Here is a 19,652-nt window from a genome sequence, read left to right on the forward strand (position 1 = left end):
GCTCCACATAATCCCTATGTAAGGTCTCGCGATTTCTATTTATGTAGAGAGTTAATCGACGATTACGTAACTCCTAACTTCTACTAGCAATAGAATGATTAATAAATCAATCTAGCGTGCACTACAAATCAATCTAAGAATCACTCATAAACCCTAGATATGGTAAAAACAAAGAATGATGATAAAAACTCTCAATAGATTTGTATTATTAATGAAGCTTCATGTTTAAAACATTGAATTCATCCTTAATCAACAAAAGATTTAGCTACTCATATTACAAAGAAGAATAGGTTCCCCCTAAAGGGGTAAACCCTAAGTTTTGATATAAAAATTGTGATATGAGATCGATATGATTATATTCATTGGAAGGCCTAATACCTATTTATATATGTTTACAATGCTTAGCCTCCAAGTATCCTAGTCGGTTAAGGAACCCGACCCTAAAAAGTAGTAATTAAAGACCTTAAACATAGTTCGGGACTTTTGTCCTTCAAAAGTATGCATACCCATTCGCATGCTTAAATTTCAGTCAAATCCAGGGAAATATAGTATGCATACCGTTTTCATACTGAAAATCCATTTGCAAACTTTTCTTGTCTTTGGTATTCGATAAAAAACTTCTTTTGCCCACAACTTCTTCTTCCGAACTCGGAATGACCTCATTCTTTTTGCATTCTATTTATCTTTCAATTATCTTCAAGATGGTGATGATAAATTCTTAATTTGAATGAGTTAATATCGTTATTTGGCACGTCTCTTGATTTTGAGCGTTTTGCTCCTTTTCGTCGCACTTCTTCAACTTCTCTTGGATTTTGACACTTGGATACTTAGAATAATTCTCTCCTTAGATATTTTTAGCACTTTGTAGCTCCTTTTTGGATGATTCAATTAATGGAGACAAATAATAGAAAACAAGATTAATAATACGAAAATATGCAAGAATAATAGCTAAAGCAAGTATGAAATTGACACTAAAATCATATGAATCACACTTCAAATACATATGGTTTACTGATCATTATGTAAGGGGGGTGGTTTTCATTTTGAGATGAAATATTGACTAAGGGGGAGTGATACATATCACCATAGTATTATTGTCAAAGTTGTGATACAATTGAACTTTGATGTTGTGTAATAATACTATGACACTGTACAACAATGATTGAGAACAATTGTTTTCTTATTGTTATGGCTACGGATCTTCAACAAATATGATGCTGAGTTGAACACGTTCAGAATCACTGGAGTAATTTGAAGTGACGAAGATTTCGAGTAATGTTGAAGAACCAAGGAAATCAAGCATTTGGATGAGAAGCTACAAAGTTTATTTATTTCGTAATACACATGTATTGATAGTTTTGTCACTAAATTGACAAAGGGGGAGATTTTTAGAGCACCGCTCGGTCAAACTCTCAAGCGTTGCTATCTCAAGCTTGTCTGTCAAGTTTAGTTGCCAAAACTATAAGTCTTGATTTCTAGTCTACTTATACCTATGTCTCAGATTAGGATAGAATGTGTAGTTAAGCATTAGACTTCACGGCGTTCATCGATTGAAGAAGAAAAACTACTAAGAGGAGCTTGTGGAACTTCATCAACAAAAGGTATGTGGAGACTTGAACTCATCTATCACTCAGAAGTCTATTTTTGTTCTATCTTCTATTGAGAAAAAAATTCGTTTAGCTATATAGAATTTATTTTATACACATTTGATATTTCGAGCTGAGTTTAACTCACTTACATATTTCTCGAGATATGTGTTGGTAAGCTTTCGCTTTAACCAAGTTCATTTTTATTCTTGACGAAAGTCAAAAGATGATCATGTGAGAATCGCCTAGTAACGTCTTACATGATTTGTGTGATACAGTCATTTGATGTAGACTCGGAATGTTTTGTATTGAACTATCGATCACTTGAAAATTGCTTTGAAGCTAATACTTTGTGTGAGACAGCTATTTCCGTCTTCTAAGAATGTTTCAAATATTGAAATGGAGTTTAGTACAATTAACCATTGTTTTGATATAACACAGTATGCATACTTGTATGCTAACTGTTGCAAGTTATTCAAAGTGCGGGAACCATAGTATGCGTACTGATTTGGTAGTTGAAGTCCAGGAACTTAGTATGCATACCCGTATGCGTACCGGCTTAACAGTTCAAATCCAGGAACTCAACTGAGGTTGGTCATGTACGACAGTATACGTACCCGTTCGCATACTGGCGAACCCATACCAAGTCCGGAACTCTAAGTATGCTTACCTGTTTGCACACTTGAGTGGGTTAAGTTCTAAAAATCGGTTTGTTCATGAACAAATACATTTATATAATAAGGAATGCAATCTTTTGCAAACCTTGGCTATGATGTTTATGAATTGATTCGAGTGAATCAAAATAGATTTTGCTTCAATTGTGTCTTCTATACTTCTATGAGAATATAAACAATTGAACAACTCCATAACTAGTTTCATTTGAGTCATTTGAACTAGTTGTGATTAAGATGAACAAGGTTGATATGGAAGTGTTCATATGGCAAACTTCGGTTAACTATTGTTGAGCCAACCATGTGCACACGTTTGGGTACGGTTACTCAGACCTAAATGAAGTCACATTTCATTTGTGTATACCAAGCTAAGTTCGATATAATGGTTGGAAGATATTAGCTTGACTTTAATCAGGTTTTCATCTAACGGTGAATATTGAATGCTTTGTTACCAAGGTAACATTGATTGCAAACCCTGATTTGAAGACTATATAAGGGAGAACTATAGCAACTAGGAAACCTAATCCCCACCCCTCATGTGTGATACTAGTTGCGACTAGTGTCGATTCTCCTTTAACCTAGGTTTTTCCTAAAACCATTGTAGGTTAACGACTTGAAGACTTCATTGGGATTCTGAAGCCAAACCCAACTATTTTCTCTATAGTTTTGTGTTCTGATCTTACTTTGTTTTATAGTATTGAGTATTATCTTCTATAAAATTTTCTCAAGATTTAATCTCCGATAGGTAAGATAAATAGTAGTCACAAACATCTTCGTCTCATCGTTTGTGATTCAACAATATCTTGTTTCGCTTCCATACGATTAAGATTATTGTGAGGTGATTGATATTACTAGGTTGTTCTTCGGGAATATAAGACCGGTGTATTAATTAGTTTCTATTCACCTTTATTTATCAAAAGACGAAAAAAAACTCGTGGGTATTTCTGTGGGAGACAGATTTATCTATTCAACAGACTTTTCTGTGTGAGACAGATTTGTTTATCAAGTCTTCGACTTTGGGTCGTAGCAACTCTTCGTTGTGGGTGAGATCGTTTAAGGGAATCAAGTGCGCAGAATCCGACGTGGTTCAAAAGGCGTAAGGAACACGACTGTACCTTAATCAGTGTGAGATTGGTTAGGGCTCAACTACATTCCAGTCTGAAGTTAATTGGTAGTAGTCTAGAGTGTGTAGCGGCTTAATACGATATGGTGTTCAAATCTGGACTAGGTCCCTGGGGTTTTATGCATTTTCGGTTTCCTCGTTAAAAAATTTCTGGTGTCTGTGTTATTTCTTTTCCGCATTATATTTTTATGTAATTGAAATATCACAGGTGGTGCGTAGTTCAATCAATTAGATAATCCAACCTTTGGTTGTTGATACAAATTGATTGACGCTTGGATATTAGTCTTTGGTACCATCCAAGTTATTTCTCATATTAATCCGGCTCACAGATTTCTATCTATTCGATTGCAGATTGATTTGAGAAATTGAGATATAACTTGTGGGTGTATTTTCCTTGATTGAGTCTGACTTTTTAGTTGATTCTCTTGGAAATATATTGGAGTTAGTCCATACAGATTGCCTAAACGAATTATTGGGTGTGGTTGTTAGACCCCCCCGTTTTTCAAATACTTCATCTTACAATGAAAACCACTCCCCCTTATACAATGATCCGTAAACCATATGTATGCAGTGCAAACCACAAAATAATTCTCCCCCTTTTTGTCAATAAAAATTGGCAAAGGTACGAAAACTACGGGATCATAATGAAATTTTCAAAAGGATACTTCATGACTAAAAGAGAACATATCAACTTTGTTTCGATGATTTCACATAGTCGAAACTTAGTGTATTCATCAAGGAGTTTATAAAGATACAAGATAACTCCTCAAATATTTCACAGCCGCACTCCCCACAAAGATATGGCAATTAAGCACAGGTTCAATTAAGAACTCTCCCCCATTTGATGTCATTCCCAAGAGAACAACATGAGCGACCTTAATTTTACAAGAAAAAAAGGATTTATTTGGACGTTAACAAATCACATGAATTTGTATCCAGTAAACTCGAATAAATTAACCACAAGAAGACCTTATAGATTAATTTAATCGGAAACGCTCAACATAAGAAAACTTACGGAGCCATACAGTACTTTTACATAAAAGTGGATTAGGGAAAGATCAATACTGCGGAATATTTTCAAAAGTTCATTTTATCTTTCATCAATATTTTCATAATAACACAATAGACTTAACTTTTGAGCATATATGAGGTAAGCATAGTTCACGAACGTAAACACATATATATCCCTTGAACAATTGCAATATATGAAATCAAAAAGATTAAATACTGCAAATATCATCTTCCAAATAACTTTAGAATTTAAATAAATAAATCTAAAAACATTGCAAGATGAAAATCGTTGAAATAGCTATGTGTAATTACAAATAGTGTTATTCCAAACCCTAGTTATCCTTCTTAAACATAAGAATAAATTCTCAAAAAAAGAAGTTTCCTAGACATTAAGATTCTTGAAAAATTCTTTATCATCCCCGAACTCCTTGTCGTCAATAGACATTGGGACATAATGTTCATGAAGAAAGGAGTCAATTCCAACAAACCTTCTTGACTGTTCCCGAACTAGGGCCTTCTGAATTTCAAGAGATCTTCGAGCAATAGCCTTTATTTGTTGAATCTTTATCCTTGTTTCTTTCAACTCTTCAAGAACAATAGAAAACTTCTGAAGATTTGAATTGTTAGCCCTTGGTTTCTTCACGTTCTTCCTTTTTCTCGTCAAAGTTGTAGAGGAATGAGATTTTTCTTTTTCCTTCATGAATGATGGCTTAACAATCATATTAACATCTTTTCCATCAGAAGAGATGATTCTTGGAGTCTCCATAAAATTAAAATATGGGGTTTGTGAAAAAAAACACAAAAATAATAGCTCCACAAGCAACCTTTTGATGAAAAGAGTTTCAAAGAAGGAAAATAATGTAGGGTTACGGAACCTATATACAGAGTAATAGGGTTCATATACGATCAACACAAACATCCCTAAAAAGGGTAGGAATGCCGATTTTGACCCTCCTTTTTTTAATATTCAAATACTGAGAAATCTTTTCAATATCATTATTTGTTGATATGAAAAGAATAACCAGAAAATCATAAAACAAAATTTAAAAAAAAAACAACCTAGAGTAGTTTATGATCCTATAGTCCAACTGTGCACAACTCTTGTCTCTTTTCGAAATACGGGCACATGAGACAAGATGCACTTCCAATACAATTAGACTGTGTTGGGGTGAACAACAATCTGTCCACCACATGGTTCCTGCATGGAATTTTCAACATTCCTTTTCATAGGTCGTTTGGACCTAGTTATTTTCTGTAGATATCTAACTTTATCCTTAGAAATCAACTTCTTAGGAGATGAACTACAAAGACATACCTCAGATGGATTTGACTTTATAACAAGTTTGAGCTGTTTGCTAATCGATTAGCTCTCCGTTGCAGTTTGTTGACATATCTTACTTTATGTTTGTACTTGAAACAATTAGAGAGTTCATAACCCTTAATAGTACAATAAGAACATGTCAAAGTGGAGGATGGTTCAAGCCCCATAGCCGAACATGCTGCTAAACAAAGTGAAGTACCTGAAACATGTGAGGTAGAGTTTTCATTAGTCATAGAAAAATCCATTTCATCCTCCAATATGGTCGATGAGATTTCTCCAGGAAAAATATCAAGGATGATCTGAATATTGTTACAATTATCAAAATTAATATTTTCGCCAAGGAATGCTACACTTGATTTTTCATCTTCAATCGAATCATAGTGATCATATGTTTTATCAAGCGTTGAAGCAAGACCTTTGTTTCCATTGTATTTTCTCCGATGTGGATATTCATTGGCAAAATGACCAAAATCCTTACACTTAAAGCACTGTGGCATATCCTCATCATCAGTGTCGACAGTATCCATGTTTTTAGGAGGGGCACGATCATGGGGTTTAACTGATGATCTAGGTTTATCTCTGGTGAATTGTTTACTTCTCTTCAAAAGAAGATCTCTAAATTGTCTTGTGATCAACGAAACTGAGTTGTCAAGATCTTCATCTGATGATTCAGTCTATCTTTTCCAGCTTTGGATGAATGCTCATGATCAAATATCTTTGACTTCCCAATAAGTGTATTTCTGGAAAGTGTTTCAAGGTTATTTCCCTCAACGATGGCATGTTTCTTAGAATCGTATCTAGCTGGTAGCGATCTGACAATTTTCATCACAATGTCCTTTTCAGGAATAGTTTTACCCAATGCAAAAGATGCATTAACAATTCCAGACACTTTGTGATTAAACTCATCAAATGACTCTTCATCGGCTATACGAAGGTTTTCCAATCAGAATTTAGGTTTTGAAGCCTAGCTTCTTTCTCAGAGGTATTCCTTTCAAATACGGTTTCTAAGATATCTCAAGCATCTTTATACCGAGTGCACGTAGTCACATGGTGCTGAAGATCTAGGGTAATGGCATGGATGATAGCATTTAATCCATCAGAATTTTGTTTTGTAGCGAGAATCTCGACATGATCATATTCACTAATATCCTTTGCAACAGTTACACCGTCTACTGTAACTAATGGAGGAACATAGATATTAACAACACAAACTCATGATTGAAAATCACGCGCTTGAAGAAAGGCACGCGTAACAATTTTCCACCATAAGTAATTCCATCCATCGAATACTGGCGGTACGTTTATAGAGATAACACTTCTGTCCATAGAGTCAGATTGCTACAAACACAGACTTATGAGGTCTTAACGTGTTTTCCTGCTCTGATACCAATTGAAAAAGCGGGGGTATAACAACCAAAACCAATAATTATTTCGGCAATATGTATAGACTAAACTCCACTTTAATTCTGAGAGCACCAACTTAAAAATGAGACTCAATCAAGAATTATATCAAAGATTTTATATCTCTTTCTCAATACAATCGGCAAATCAAACAGATAGAAATTTGTGAGCCTGATTGATATGAGAAATAACTTGGACGGTACCAAAGACCAATGCCCAAATGTAAATCAAGTTTTATCCAACAAACAAGGTCGTATTTATCAACTGATTGAACTGCGCACAACCTGTGATATTTCAATTATATAAAAATATGATGCGGAAAAAAAATAACACTGGCACCAGAAATTTTGTTAACGAGGAAACCACAAATGCAGAAAAACCCCGGGACCTAGTCCCGATTTGAACACCATATTGTATTAAACCACTACAGGCTCTAGCCTACCACAAGTTAACTTTAGAATGGAATGTAGTTGAGCCCTAACCAAGTCTCACACAGATTAAGGTATAGTCGCGCTCCTTACACCTATAGAACCACGTCGGATTCTGCGCACTTGATTCCCTTAACTGATCTCACCCACAACTAAGAGTTGTTATGACACAAAGTCGAAGACTTATTAACAAATCTGTCTCCGACTGATATGTCTACTCTTTATTCGGATTTTATTCCGTCTTTTGATAAATCAATGTGAATATGAACCAACTAATAATCTGGTCTTATACTCCCGAAGAGCAGCCTAGAAATATTTAGTCACCTCACAATAACCCAACTGATTAACAAGAAAAGTTATTGCAGAATTACAAGAGTCTAAGTTGAAGAACTGTTGTGATTACTTTTTATATCTTACCAATCGGAGATAAATCTCGAGTAAATCTTAGAGAAGATAAAACTCAATAAGATAGAACAAGTAAGATCAGAATACATAACTACAGAGAAAATAGTGGATCTGGCTTCACGAATCCCAATGAAGTCTTCAAGTCGTTAAGCTATAATGGTTTTGGAAAAACCTAAGTTAAAGGATAATCGACTCTAGTATACAGCTAGGAACACACAGAAGTGTGGGGATTAGGTTTTCCGGTTGCTAGAGTTCTCCCTTATATAGTCTTTCAAATCAGGGTTGCTTTCAACCAAAGCTAAGATAGCTTAGTAACAAAGCATTCAATATTCACCATTAGAACTTGATTTAAGATTCAAGCTAAGTCTGCTTAAAAATAAAGAAGTCAATCTCCACCGTTAGATGGTCTTAGCTTGTTACACACAAATGAAATGTACTTTCATTTAGATATGGGTTAATGTACCTAAACGTGTATATTGAGTTGTCTCAATAACAGTTAACCGAAGTTAGCCATATGAACAATTTTGTCTTAACTATATTCATCTAACACTTCTAGATCAAATATGAAGATCAATCAATCATGAAAGAAATAAATAAAATGAATCTAATTGTGTTTGAAATAGAGTTGTTCATTGTTCACTATGTCATAGAAATATATATGAACAAATTGAATCGAAATCGGTTTGATTCGTACAAGAATCAATTCATGAACATTACGCCAGGGTTTGCAAAATTGCGCTCCTTAGATCATACATGTTTTAGTTCATGAGTATGAGAATCATACATAACCGATTCTAGAACGTCACCAGTGTGTTCGCCAACCAGGTACGCGAACAGCAGCTCTGGTCCTTGGCCTAGTCAAGCTGTTCGCAAACCCAGTTCGCGAACAAATGTTCCGGACCCAACTCAGGTAAACCCGTTCTCATACTAGGTACGCAAACAAGAGTTCCGGACCTTCTCAAGTAAATCCGTTCGCATACTAGGTACGCAAACAAGAGTTTCGGACCTGAATCATCACAATACAGTTCGTATACTAGGTATGCATACCGTGTTGTATCCAGACATGGGTAATCGTTCTAAACTCTCATTTAAATCATTGAAACATAATGGTCGTCTCACACAAACCATTAGGTTCAAAGTAATTTTCAAGTGATCGAATGATCCATAAGAAACATCCCAAGCTAATATCAAATGACTGTCTCACACAAATCATATAAGATGTTCATGATAATTTTCACATGATCATCTTTTGACATAATATTTAGTTTCCAACAAATAGATTGTTTCCAACTAAACTTCTCAAGTATATGATGAACATAGCTAAAGCAAAAATCTTCCAACATATATTTCGAGAAATAAATAAGCGAGTAAAACTCAGCTCGAAATATCAAATGTGTATAATGTAAAAGTCTATATAGCTATACGACTTAGTCTCATTAGAATATAGAATAGAATATACTTCTGAGTGATAGGTAAGTTTAGTCTCCACATACCTTTTGTTTATGAAGTTCCTCCAAGCTCCTCAGTAGATTTTTGTCTTCAATTGGTGAACACATTCTATCCTAATCCGAGACATAACTATAAGTAGATTAGAAATCAAGTATATAGTTTTGATCAACTAAACTTGAAAAACAAGCTTGAGATAGCAACGCTTGCGAGTTCGACCGATCGGTGCTCTAACAATTAGTATTCTTGAAGCATAAACTATATGCATACCGCGTAGCTTGGGGTAAGTAGTTTTATGACGTTTATAAATATTTTTACAAAGGTGTTTGGTTATTTGGTCATTACCTTGCTTGTACTCCTATGGACTGTTTGGGTGTACATGTTAGTTTTTGTTTAAATGTGTTTGATTTGCAACTTGCAAGCCAACTTGCAAGAAAATAAGAGTTTTTGTGTTTGAATTATAGGTTTGAAGGTTTGTACATCGACAGTGGTAAAAATACGAATGTGCATCCATCAAAAGCCTTATAACTTTTCAAAGTACCAAGAGGAACGATTGTGAATGTTACCGGTTTGTCATTAGCGTGATCATGTTTTCCTTGATTTAGTAGAAGGAATTAAAGAAGAAGTTTGTCTCAAGTTTGCCTCAGTTGCATGGTGTAGCGAGGATTGACTGTATGAGTGTATTGTTGAGAATTATTGATTGTATGAGTGTCATGTTGGTGTAATGAACACTAGTGAATGGTTGATATACTCGGGTTAAAGAGTTTGATTTCACATAGAAGTACTTGAAGTAGGTGGCGACAAGTATATTGCACTTTGATGATCGATTGAAAATATCTGGTAAATTTGGATTTTTATATGGAGATATTTTGTGTGTGGAGTTGTAGTTCATTGTTCCATTTTGAAAAGAAACGGTTGAAGATGACACAATTGTTTGGCAAATGCACCTTGAGCATATGACCAAAGAAAGGATTTATTTGTTTGTGTTGAGTTTAAAACCTACTTGAAATTATATATGTGAACATTGAATTTCTGCGATCTATTTCATTAGAGAACACTGTTGTTTGATGCCTTTGAATACCGCAAATATTGAGCATTTAAATCATCCATTTAGGTGTTTGTTGGTTCCTCTTTTTAGTGATTTTGAAGGAGGATCTAAGTGATTTTTTACCTTTTTTGTTTTGATGATATTTAGCAGAGAATTAAGTAGAATACCTTTGAAGTCATCAAGTTGAAAAAGTGCAAGACCATATGGTAAAAAAAAAGGTTGGCCATGTAGATACGTTCTGATTTTTTAGGAGAAAACTAGTTTGCAAAGAACAAAGAATCATGTGGCACCTCACAATTGAAATATACAATGTTGCAGGTGAAGTTAAGCAAAGAAATCACAAACTATTTGAAAAACGTGGTGCGTTAATTGAATTAATTTTCCTTTTGTCATATGAAAGGGCATTGGAAGAAAAAAAAAATCAAGTTCAGACGTGAACGTTGAAAAAATGTAGATCTAGTGATGATAAAAAATATGTGGAAGTTCTTAATTATTTTATAATTTTTTATAATATGCATCTTGTAGGGAATAGTTCTCTAACTTTTAGGAGTTAGAGTTTGAAGTTGAAGATATTAAGCACTCGTTTGAAGTATGTACAGAGGCGGACGCACAGTGGGTTCAAGTAGAGTCAGCAGACCCCACTCAATTCCAACATCTGTGTACTAATTTGATGGAAATCTTAGTCTTTGACCCCACTGTCATCTAACCTGACGTCTTTGACCCCACCCAAAGAATTTTCTGGGTCCGCCACTGAGTATGTAAGTACACTCTTGATGTATGAAGTTGTTCGATGTATACCGAAAAACTCGAGATGTTTGAAGTTGTTGATATGTGTCCAAAAACCTTAATTATTAATTATGCTTTCTTTATTAATATTTTTCTTGAAATTATGTATTTTACGTTTGTTTTGGGTTTCATAGGTGTTTTGGAGTCATTTGAAGCGAAAGGAGAGAATATTAGCTTAAAGCATTACTTGGTGGAGGATATCGACGAATTCCAAGTTATTGCGTCGAGAACGAAGAATTACTGGGGCAGCTACAAACTGTTATATACGCCCGTATTTTACATTAGTGAGAGTTCTGTCTTATAAGGGCACCATGCTTCATACTCTGGGCTACCAATAAAGTAGTTGGGGCGCAGATTGTAGTTAAGTATCTGAATCCATTTCTCTTTTTACCCTAAAAGCTAGGTCAGGACGAGTGGAACCATTTTCTTCTTCATTGCCTTCTCCTATTCGCGCAGAGGCCACTGCACCTCTAACCGTTACCGACAAACCACGAGTGATGGTTGTTTTCGATGGGTAACAAGGTTGATAATGACATGACAGGTTTAGGTTAGATTTCGAATTGGCAGTGGTAATTAGATCGAATTTTGTGATTTAGAGTTAGGATTATGATGAGAAGAAATATTGTTGTTGTACTGCTTCCATGGATGTGTACACTGGGACTGTGTGAGTGCGAGATTGCAGGCACAACAAATATGGTGATGTTTCTGTTGATGCTTGGAAATTCAGAGGAGTTCAAGAATGACCATAAATGGACTTGGTGGATTATTTTGAAGTAAGAAGATGGTGGTTGTATGATGGAATGCAGGGAAGCAGAGATGATGGGTTAGAACAACACAACAAGCTATATCAGTTATGCACACAGGATGTTTGGGTAATTGGATGAGTAATGTTGTAAGACTAGGATCAGTGAACCTGATGGGTTGCAGATGAGGTTTTCGATAGAGCTCTGAAGTTAGAGAAGAAGCTTATGAGTTGATTCTGTTAGATTTGAAGCTGCAGCAAGAACAAGGTGGTAGCTCTCTGATGGGTTAAGAAAGGTGAAAACATGGAAAAGCTGAAAACTGATGATGTTTTGTAACTGTTATTATGAATTAAAATGAAGAGAAGTGTTGTGCTAGTGTAGTGTTTGCGCTTGCTGCCAGGAAGTGTGCAGATGAGACAAGATTATGTGTTATGAGATGCAACATGACAAGGTTGTGAATTGAACTGAAGATGAGTTGGATCAGTTGAGGTGTTGTGCTGCTAAAGACTGAGGTGAAATGTTGAAATGGAAGGGTACTAGATTGTGATTGCTTGAAAAGAATAAGTGGATACGGGTATGTTTCTGGATTGCAAATGGTTAGAGAAGGATGCGATGAGTTGCTTCCAATGATTGTTGGAAGGATACAAGGGACGAAATTATAAGTGAATGGTGTATTGAATAATCTGCATGGGATTGGTGTTGCTAGAAGTCATGGTGTTAGAGAGATGGTTAATCTTGTCAGTTCTACAAGATTGACAAGCAAAGCAAGTAATGGGCTTATGAGTTCTGTTTTTTAGGCCTGTTATGGATATGAGTATGGGCTAGACACAGATTGGGATGTGAGTACGGCCGGTATTTAGAAATTGGTGAAACAAAAGAGAGTCTATATAAGAGCCGAGATCCAAGACCTCTTTTCTCTATGAATTCCATTAACACAAGTAGATAATTTTATTATTGGTTAAAGATGTAGTCGTATTTTGCAAGCATATTATTTGATTGATGAATTTGTTTTCTCTCATAATTATCGTTCATTTTCTACCATTTATAACAATTACACGACTGGTGTATTGCAATATGATTTAAATGTTTATTTATTAAGTCTAGAATTGATTGAACTCACATCCATATCTATAGCTAATATAGGGTTTTTCATACGTAAAAGTGATAATCCTTAAATACAAGTGCATGATGTGATTACAGATTGTAGTGATACTTTCTTGTAATCATATATAGAATGTGACCTTTGTTAAATTGTTTGAGAAATGTATTTCAATTACATTGACTAGCCTAATTTCATGAGTTTTAATGCTCCATAGGAGTTGAACTTGATTAGTGCGTTTTCTATGTTAGGTTATTCTTTTGGTAGAATTCATACTTGCATCATTTTACATGTAAGCGTGATGAAATCAGGAAATTTGCGGGATATTCTTTCGACAAGGTATTCTAGGGCTTTTGATAATTAGAGATTAAATTTTAATTTTAGTCACTCATTCAAATACTTATTTACAACTGAAGATAAAACCTTTATCCAATATTCTCACTTTATTGTTTTGTGTATTTTATTTTCTTGTTAGCTTTTAGATTAGTTTTAGTTCCATAAAATCAGAAAATCCTCCCCATTATTTATATAGGAAATCGAAACCGAATAACAACCCTAGACTTCTATGTGGGAACTATTCTTTCTTGTCCTTGTTTTATTACATATCTTAAATAGTGAGAAAGTTGTATTATTATTTTTGACGCGCTGCGACACGCATCATTTTTCCAGTGCGAAGTTTGAAAGAGAATATTATATCAGTTAGATCCATTTGACTCCGGTGAAGTATTTGAAGCGGTGGAGTTTCAAAGGTGTTTTCCGATGCAAACGTAGTGATGAAAGGACTGAAAATAGAATGGAAATACATTATTGAATATAGAAATCGAGGTATTAGATAGTGCACAATTTGATAAAGTTGAAGGATAACTCATACAATTAAGGCATGAAGTTGAAAATTGTAGAATTATGCAGTTTGTGATTTTGCGAAAAAAACTCAAATTTGACAATTGTAATGGCTAGTCAAAGTCAAAAATTATATCATACAAACTGAAACAAATATGCATGGATCGAATCTCGCAAGTTTGGAGAATGCATGTGAAAATCCTTGAAGTTGAATTCATGGAAAATAAAAATTGCCGAGAAATCATCAGAGTTGTAGAAAATTTGGTGAAGTTTAGGAATGGTCATTTTCAAACAAATCGATGTCTTTTGTTTTTGCAGCACCTTTAGGTGCATTAGTATGATGATGTCCTTCAGACATGATTATAGCCATGCTACGGGATTCGAATTTGTGAAATATAAGTTGAAGCACACTGAACCCCTTGAAGGTATTCAAACATTAACTGAGGTGTGAAAGATGAATGTTGAAATTTCATGCCAAGGCGGGGAAATCAAGAATCATGAAATTGACTTAGAAATCTTTCCAAGGTGGAGATTGTTGAAAGTTGGCATAAAGTTCCTTACCAATTTTGACAATGACTTTACCATTAAGTTTATGATCATACATTATTAAACAAGGTTTCTTATTCTTAGTTTAGGTTTCCTACTTGAAGTAGAACTTGGTTTTCTAATTATAATAGAACTTGGTTTCCAAGTAATCACATTATTTTAAGCCTATAAATTAATAAAGACATACCATTAGGTTATGTTGGGGTTTTGTTCCGTATACAAAACTATATGGCTGAAATTGGACTTTAGATGACAGTTTTTGAAGCAGAAACAGTGATCTAGTGCTGTCAAAACCGTGGCTAAAGGGTAGTTTCGGGATTAAAGTGTCTACAAGGTTTACTTGGATTAGGAAACTTGGATGACGGTTTGAAGGAGTATTTTCCAAGTTTAGGGTTTCCTAATTAAGGTGTGAGTCTATTTTTAGGAGTTCTAAGACTTGGGGACCAAGGATTTGTCTACTATATAAGAGGGCTTATATTGTGAGTAGAAATCCATTCTCTTGGTTAATTCTCTTGGAGAATCCTCTCTTTATGAGAGTGTTCGAGTCACAACCGTTGTGTCCTACGCTGGTTGGTGATGGGGTAAAATCTATGTGAGAAGAGAGACTTGTAGTGAGAACGGGTATGGGAGAAATCTAGGGTTTCTAGGGTTCGTATGGGAGAAGCTAGAATTCATGATGTTCTTCATGTTCTTGTCTAAAGTCGAAGCAACCATGGCGGTGGAGGTTTATGGAAGAAGAAGAACGAAGGAAGAGGTAAAATTTTCGTAATATGTCTTGTTGTTTCTAACGTTTAGCGCTAGTGGGTTACATAACTAGTTGATTATATGAAGTATGTCGATGTTATAACTTGTTATGATAATGAAGATTCTCGGGGTGGTTTTGGCCGTGGAGGTAGCCTACAAAGGGTAGGTGAACCACGTAATCTTTGTGTCGTGTGTGATTGTCTATTATCGTATTGATTATATATTCGTGATAGTATTATCCGATCATGCTAAGTTATCTAAGTAGGATGTTTCGTGGAATTTACTTCTATGAAAATTTTCCGGTTCGAGATTAACGTAACCTCGGTTTCCCGACAAGTGGTGCGGTGAACGTGGATAAAGATGGCAATGATTCGGTAATTTGAACAAGAGGTTTCAAATTGAAGAGAGTCTTGGTTCGTAGCATAATGATATATATCATGAAGATGATGAGTAAATCAAGACCGAACAAAGAATGGGATGACATCAAGAAAGACTCGACAACTTTGCTTGATGTGACTATGATTCGTGTTTAAGGTGTTTTCTTTGCAAGAGAAGATCGTACGTGGGTTCAACTGGCGTCTGCAAAATATTTTCAGGAGAATGTTTTAATCATGGTGGTGCTAAGTGACAATCATTCATACACAACATATGAAGATTGTAGCATGTTTTGTCTACATGGAGGATGACTCAAGATTGTTGGTTCTTGGAGTTGGTGAAGTCCGTCTGGAATTTTTTAATGACTCAGTTTAAACAATGTCAAGTGTTAGACATGTGTCGAAGAAGAAATATTCTACAAAAGGTGGAATGATGAGTGATTATAGCGACGAAGTAGTTTGATATAAGTCATGAAGAAACTTGTATATATTATATGAAGAAGTTTTTTGTGGTGATGCTAGAAGATCGACAGACATCAATTCCGATGGTGCAAGTGCAAAAAAGGTATTTGTCTTAGGCGGTGGTTCAAGCTCAAAGTACGAGACAATTTTGATTCGTGCTAGTGATGATGTCCGCGAGGACGGCCTTGTATAAGGTGGAAATCATTCATGCTTTGTTGGAGTGAAGATGATGGTTTTGTTCACGTCACAAAAGGTGGTGATTGTTGGGATTTTGTTCCGTATACAAAATTGTATGGCTGAAGTTGGACTTTTTTTCTCCTTTGTTTAGGTGGTTTTGTTCACGTCACAAAAGGTGAACATTTCTCCTTTTGAGTCTTGGGTTTCCTAAGAGGAATTGGCGTTTTTTTTCTCCTTTGTTTAGGTTATCGTAAAAACTCCCAACTCCAGACCTACAACAATAGGAAAAAACGATAGTTATTAATGATTGCTTATACTGCGCCAAAGGCAATGGTCTACGACGTATCTTCTACTTCACTGTGAATTTGCAAGGAGATTACAACCCCAGCAGGAAAGTTACACAGGTTTTAAACATTGATAAGGATGTTGAATTTTTACAAAGAAAACTATTCAAACAACAAAAGAGAAAAAGAAACTCCACTCGTTCATTTCTTGAGAACTTGAGTAAATGTTTCACTGATAGATTTCACTGGTGAACATAAATCAGTAGGTTTAATATACATACAATGCAATACTTCTCCACACTCAAAAGTAGTAGAAAAAACAGGGAAAAGAAAAGGTAGAAAAGAAGAAGTCCCAAACTATAATGGGTTTGCCGTGTTAGTATAAAGGGCCTCAAATGCATGTTTGTTTGTTTCTACCCCTGGCTCAATGTTGTATCAATTGGGAAATGAGCTTCTGTAAAAATGTTAGCTCCAATTGTGTGAAGTTGGGTCTTCTATTCGTTACTTGTATTTTCCCTAATCCTTCTCCTACTGATGCTGCTTCCTCACTCTTTTCCTCTTCCTTCTTCACAGGGTGTATCAAATCAGAGACTGCTTCTGTTATCTCCCCAACAAAATCCACAATTACCCCTTCAACACCCATAAGATATTGCATGTAAACTGCTTCTGCCACATTACTGTAAAGCACACACAGAAAACAATCATCAGTACCACTACTACCACAAGCTAAACAAGTCCGGTCTTAAGACGCAAAATAGATTACAAAAAAGCGAATGAACATATGATATGTCTACTCCTAAGCAGCATATATAAATAGGAAGATTCAATAATCGGTAATGTTATCGAAGCGTAGGAAGACGAGTCTTACTTTAATTGGCCGTAGGATAATAGCGAAAGATGAGAGTCTTTAATCCTAGACACGGCTTCTTGATTTCTAAAGATGCCTTTAACTTCTGATACAATCCCTTGCAAGCCATTTTCTAGGCACATTTTTATGGCTTCATCCAAGTTGTTCCTTCTTACATCTGAGTAAATTTCATTTCCGCCGTTTGTTAAGAAATAAACAGGATGCGTATTCTGTAAACTCCTGATTAGCCGTGCAGCATCTGGTTGGAACGTTGAGAAGATAATAGGTCTATCTTTGGCATACTCAAACACCACTTTTAAGACTGCTTGAAGAGCATGAACTAGCTCTTCCTCCTTGTAGATAACATAGTCATCGAACTTCAACTCGATATTGAATCCCAAAGATGAATTAACCTTCTGAAATGCCTCTTGCAATGTGCAGAGAGAGTCATCATTTTCAACTTTCCAATTGAAAATTCTACCATCTTTAGTCTTTCTAATCAGAGATTTACCAGCCTAAAATCGAAAAGCCAAAGATCAGCACTTGGTAACAGATTCATTTTAATTAATCCAAGAAAATTTTTTAAAAAATAAATAAATAATGTAAGAGTAGAAAATATACACTTACATTTCCAAGCTCTCTTTGAGGTCCATAGCTGAGAAACTCAGCTAAAGTAATTTCAGTAACTCTTTTCTCAGAAATTGTACCCTGTAGTATTATTACCCCATCAAAATTAATGTCGAAACAAAAATATAGTTAAAATTCCAGACACAATGAAATACGAATAACGACGAATTTCTTACATTTTCTTCGTTGAAGATTAGATCGTCATGGAAAATGATCGGTATATCATCTTTTGTCACCTGCAAAATTTAAATTTTGTGTTAACAAACATGATCCAAGTGATGTTCGTGATCTACTTAGCAAACTCTGAAATTTAGTACTAATCCTAGAAACAAATGCATCAAAGAATCACTGATCCATAGCACCACAAAGGCGTAAAGTGATATTTCAGCCCAAGTTTCTCACTAGTTCAACTTCAACCCAGACAAGAAATGAACTTTTTCTCTTAACAGTTTCTCCTGAAAGACTGAAAGTCTGTTATACGCGGCGGTGAAAACCGTTAATCCGAAACAATAAAGTCAGTCTACGCGGCGGCGAAACCATTTTCCGACAAAATCCGAACAAAATACCGTACGTTTTTTTTCTAAAAATTAGACGTCAAAAAATAAAACAGCAACAAAAATTTAGATACCGGAAATTATCTCACCTGAACGTCGAATTCAACAAAATCGACGGGGAATTTAGCGGCGTTATTGAAAGATATGATTGAATTCTCTTTGATAGCTTTCATTCTGTTATCGGATGAGTATAACATATTCATACCACTTCCTCTATGCCCAATCACACAAAACTTCGGTGGCGTAAGTGTAGCTTTAACACAATCGATTCCTTTATTGAATCGGTTCGTATAGATAGATACATTTTCAGTAACCTGATCAAGATGTGGTACATCAGAAACATGAACAGCTTTAATAGCAGCCATTGTTGATGATCAAACAGAAACAGAGTAATGTAATAAGATAGAAGAAGATGAAGAAATTAGGAGGATATAGATGGGATTGTGGAGATTGTTGATGAGGAAAGGGGGTTAAAAGGGATGAGGGTATTTAAGGAAGAAGGAGAAGATAAAGAAGAAGATTCGTTTTTGAGTATCAAAAACATTGGATTATTCTATTGAATATTCTTTCTTGTTCCCTTTCTGAGAAATAACGGGTAATAGAAGAGGCAGACGAAGAAGAAGATGAAGACGGTGAATTTGACGTCATTAATGTGACGGAATATTCCATGAATGCTAAAGGGAATTGACGGACAATGCTGGAATCCGCCGTCTATTCCCGTTAGTTTGAGAGAACTTCCGCTTGGACTCCGTCTAAATTTCAAATGATGAAGTGATAAAATAAAATGATTTTTTCTTTTGTTTGTATTTTTTTTTGTTGCTGAAAATTGGTCTTTTTATTTCTTTCTTAATTTACCAGAAATAAGTAGAGAATATGCCCAAGAATATCTCCACCAGTTGCTCATCTTTGTCATGTGATCTTTTGATTTTTGGGTCTTTTTAGTTGTTGTGGAAATGTGTATGACCCAAGAAAAGTGCTTCTAATTTTCTTCCGAGATCTCGGCTATGACTTGATGTCATAACACGAATCAGTGCGCTGGTGTGTTTATCTAAAATCCATCCGCAATTTTGGACCATGTTGTGTGTAATGACTCATTCGGCTTTTATAAGAAAGACCAATGCAAATGTAA

At 35.2% G+C, this 19,652-nt stretch overlaps 1 protein-coding gene across 1 annotated transcript; it reads right to left on the reverse strand.

The window, feature by feature from the left end:
- Positions 1 to 16,607: 16,607 nt before the first annotated feature.
- LOC113281403 (glycerophosphodiester phosphodiesterase GDPD2-like) lies at positions 16,608 to 19,337 on the reverse strand. Its single transcript, XM_026530129.1, has 5 exons — positions 18,613 to 19,337; positions 18,146 to 18,205; positions 17,970 to 18,050; positions 17,364 to 17,857; positions 16,608 to 17,172 (listed from the first exon to the last, which is right to left on the reverse strand). Exons 1-5 carry the CDS (start codon positions 18,886 to 18,888, stop codon positions 16,920 to 16,922), a joined length of 1,164 nt encoding a protein of 387 aa, XP_026385914.1. The 5' UTR covers positions 18,889 to 19,337; the 3' UTR covers positions 16,608 to 16,919.
- Positions 19,338 to 19,652: the final 315 nt, after the last annotated feature.

The sequence above is a fragment of the Papaver somniferum genome, chromosome 5 (assembly GCF_003573695.1).
Source record: "Papaver somniferum cultivar HN1 chromosome 5, ASM357369v1, whole genome shotgun sequence".
Classification (NCBI taxonomy): Eukaryota; Viridiplantae; Streptophyta; class Magnoliopsida; order Ranunculales; family Papaveraceae; genus Papaver; species Papaver somniferum.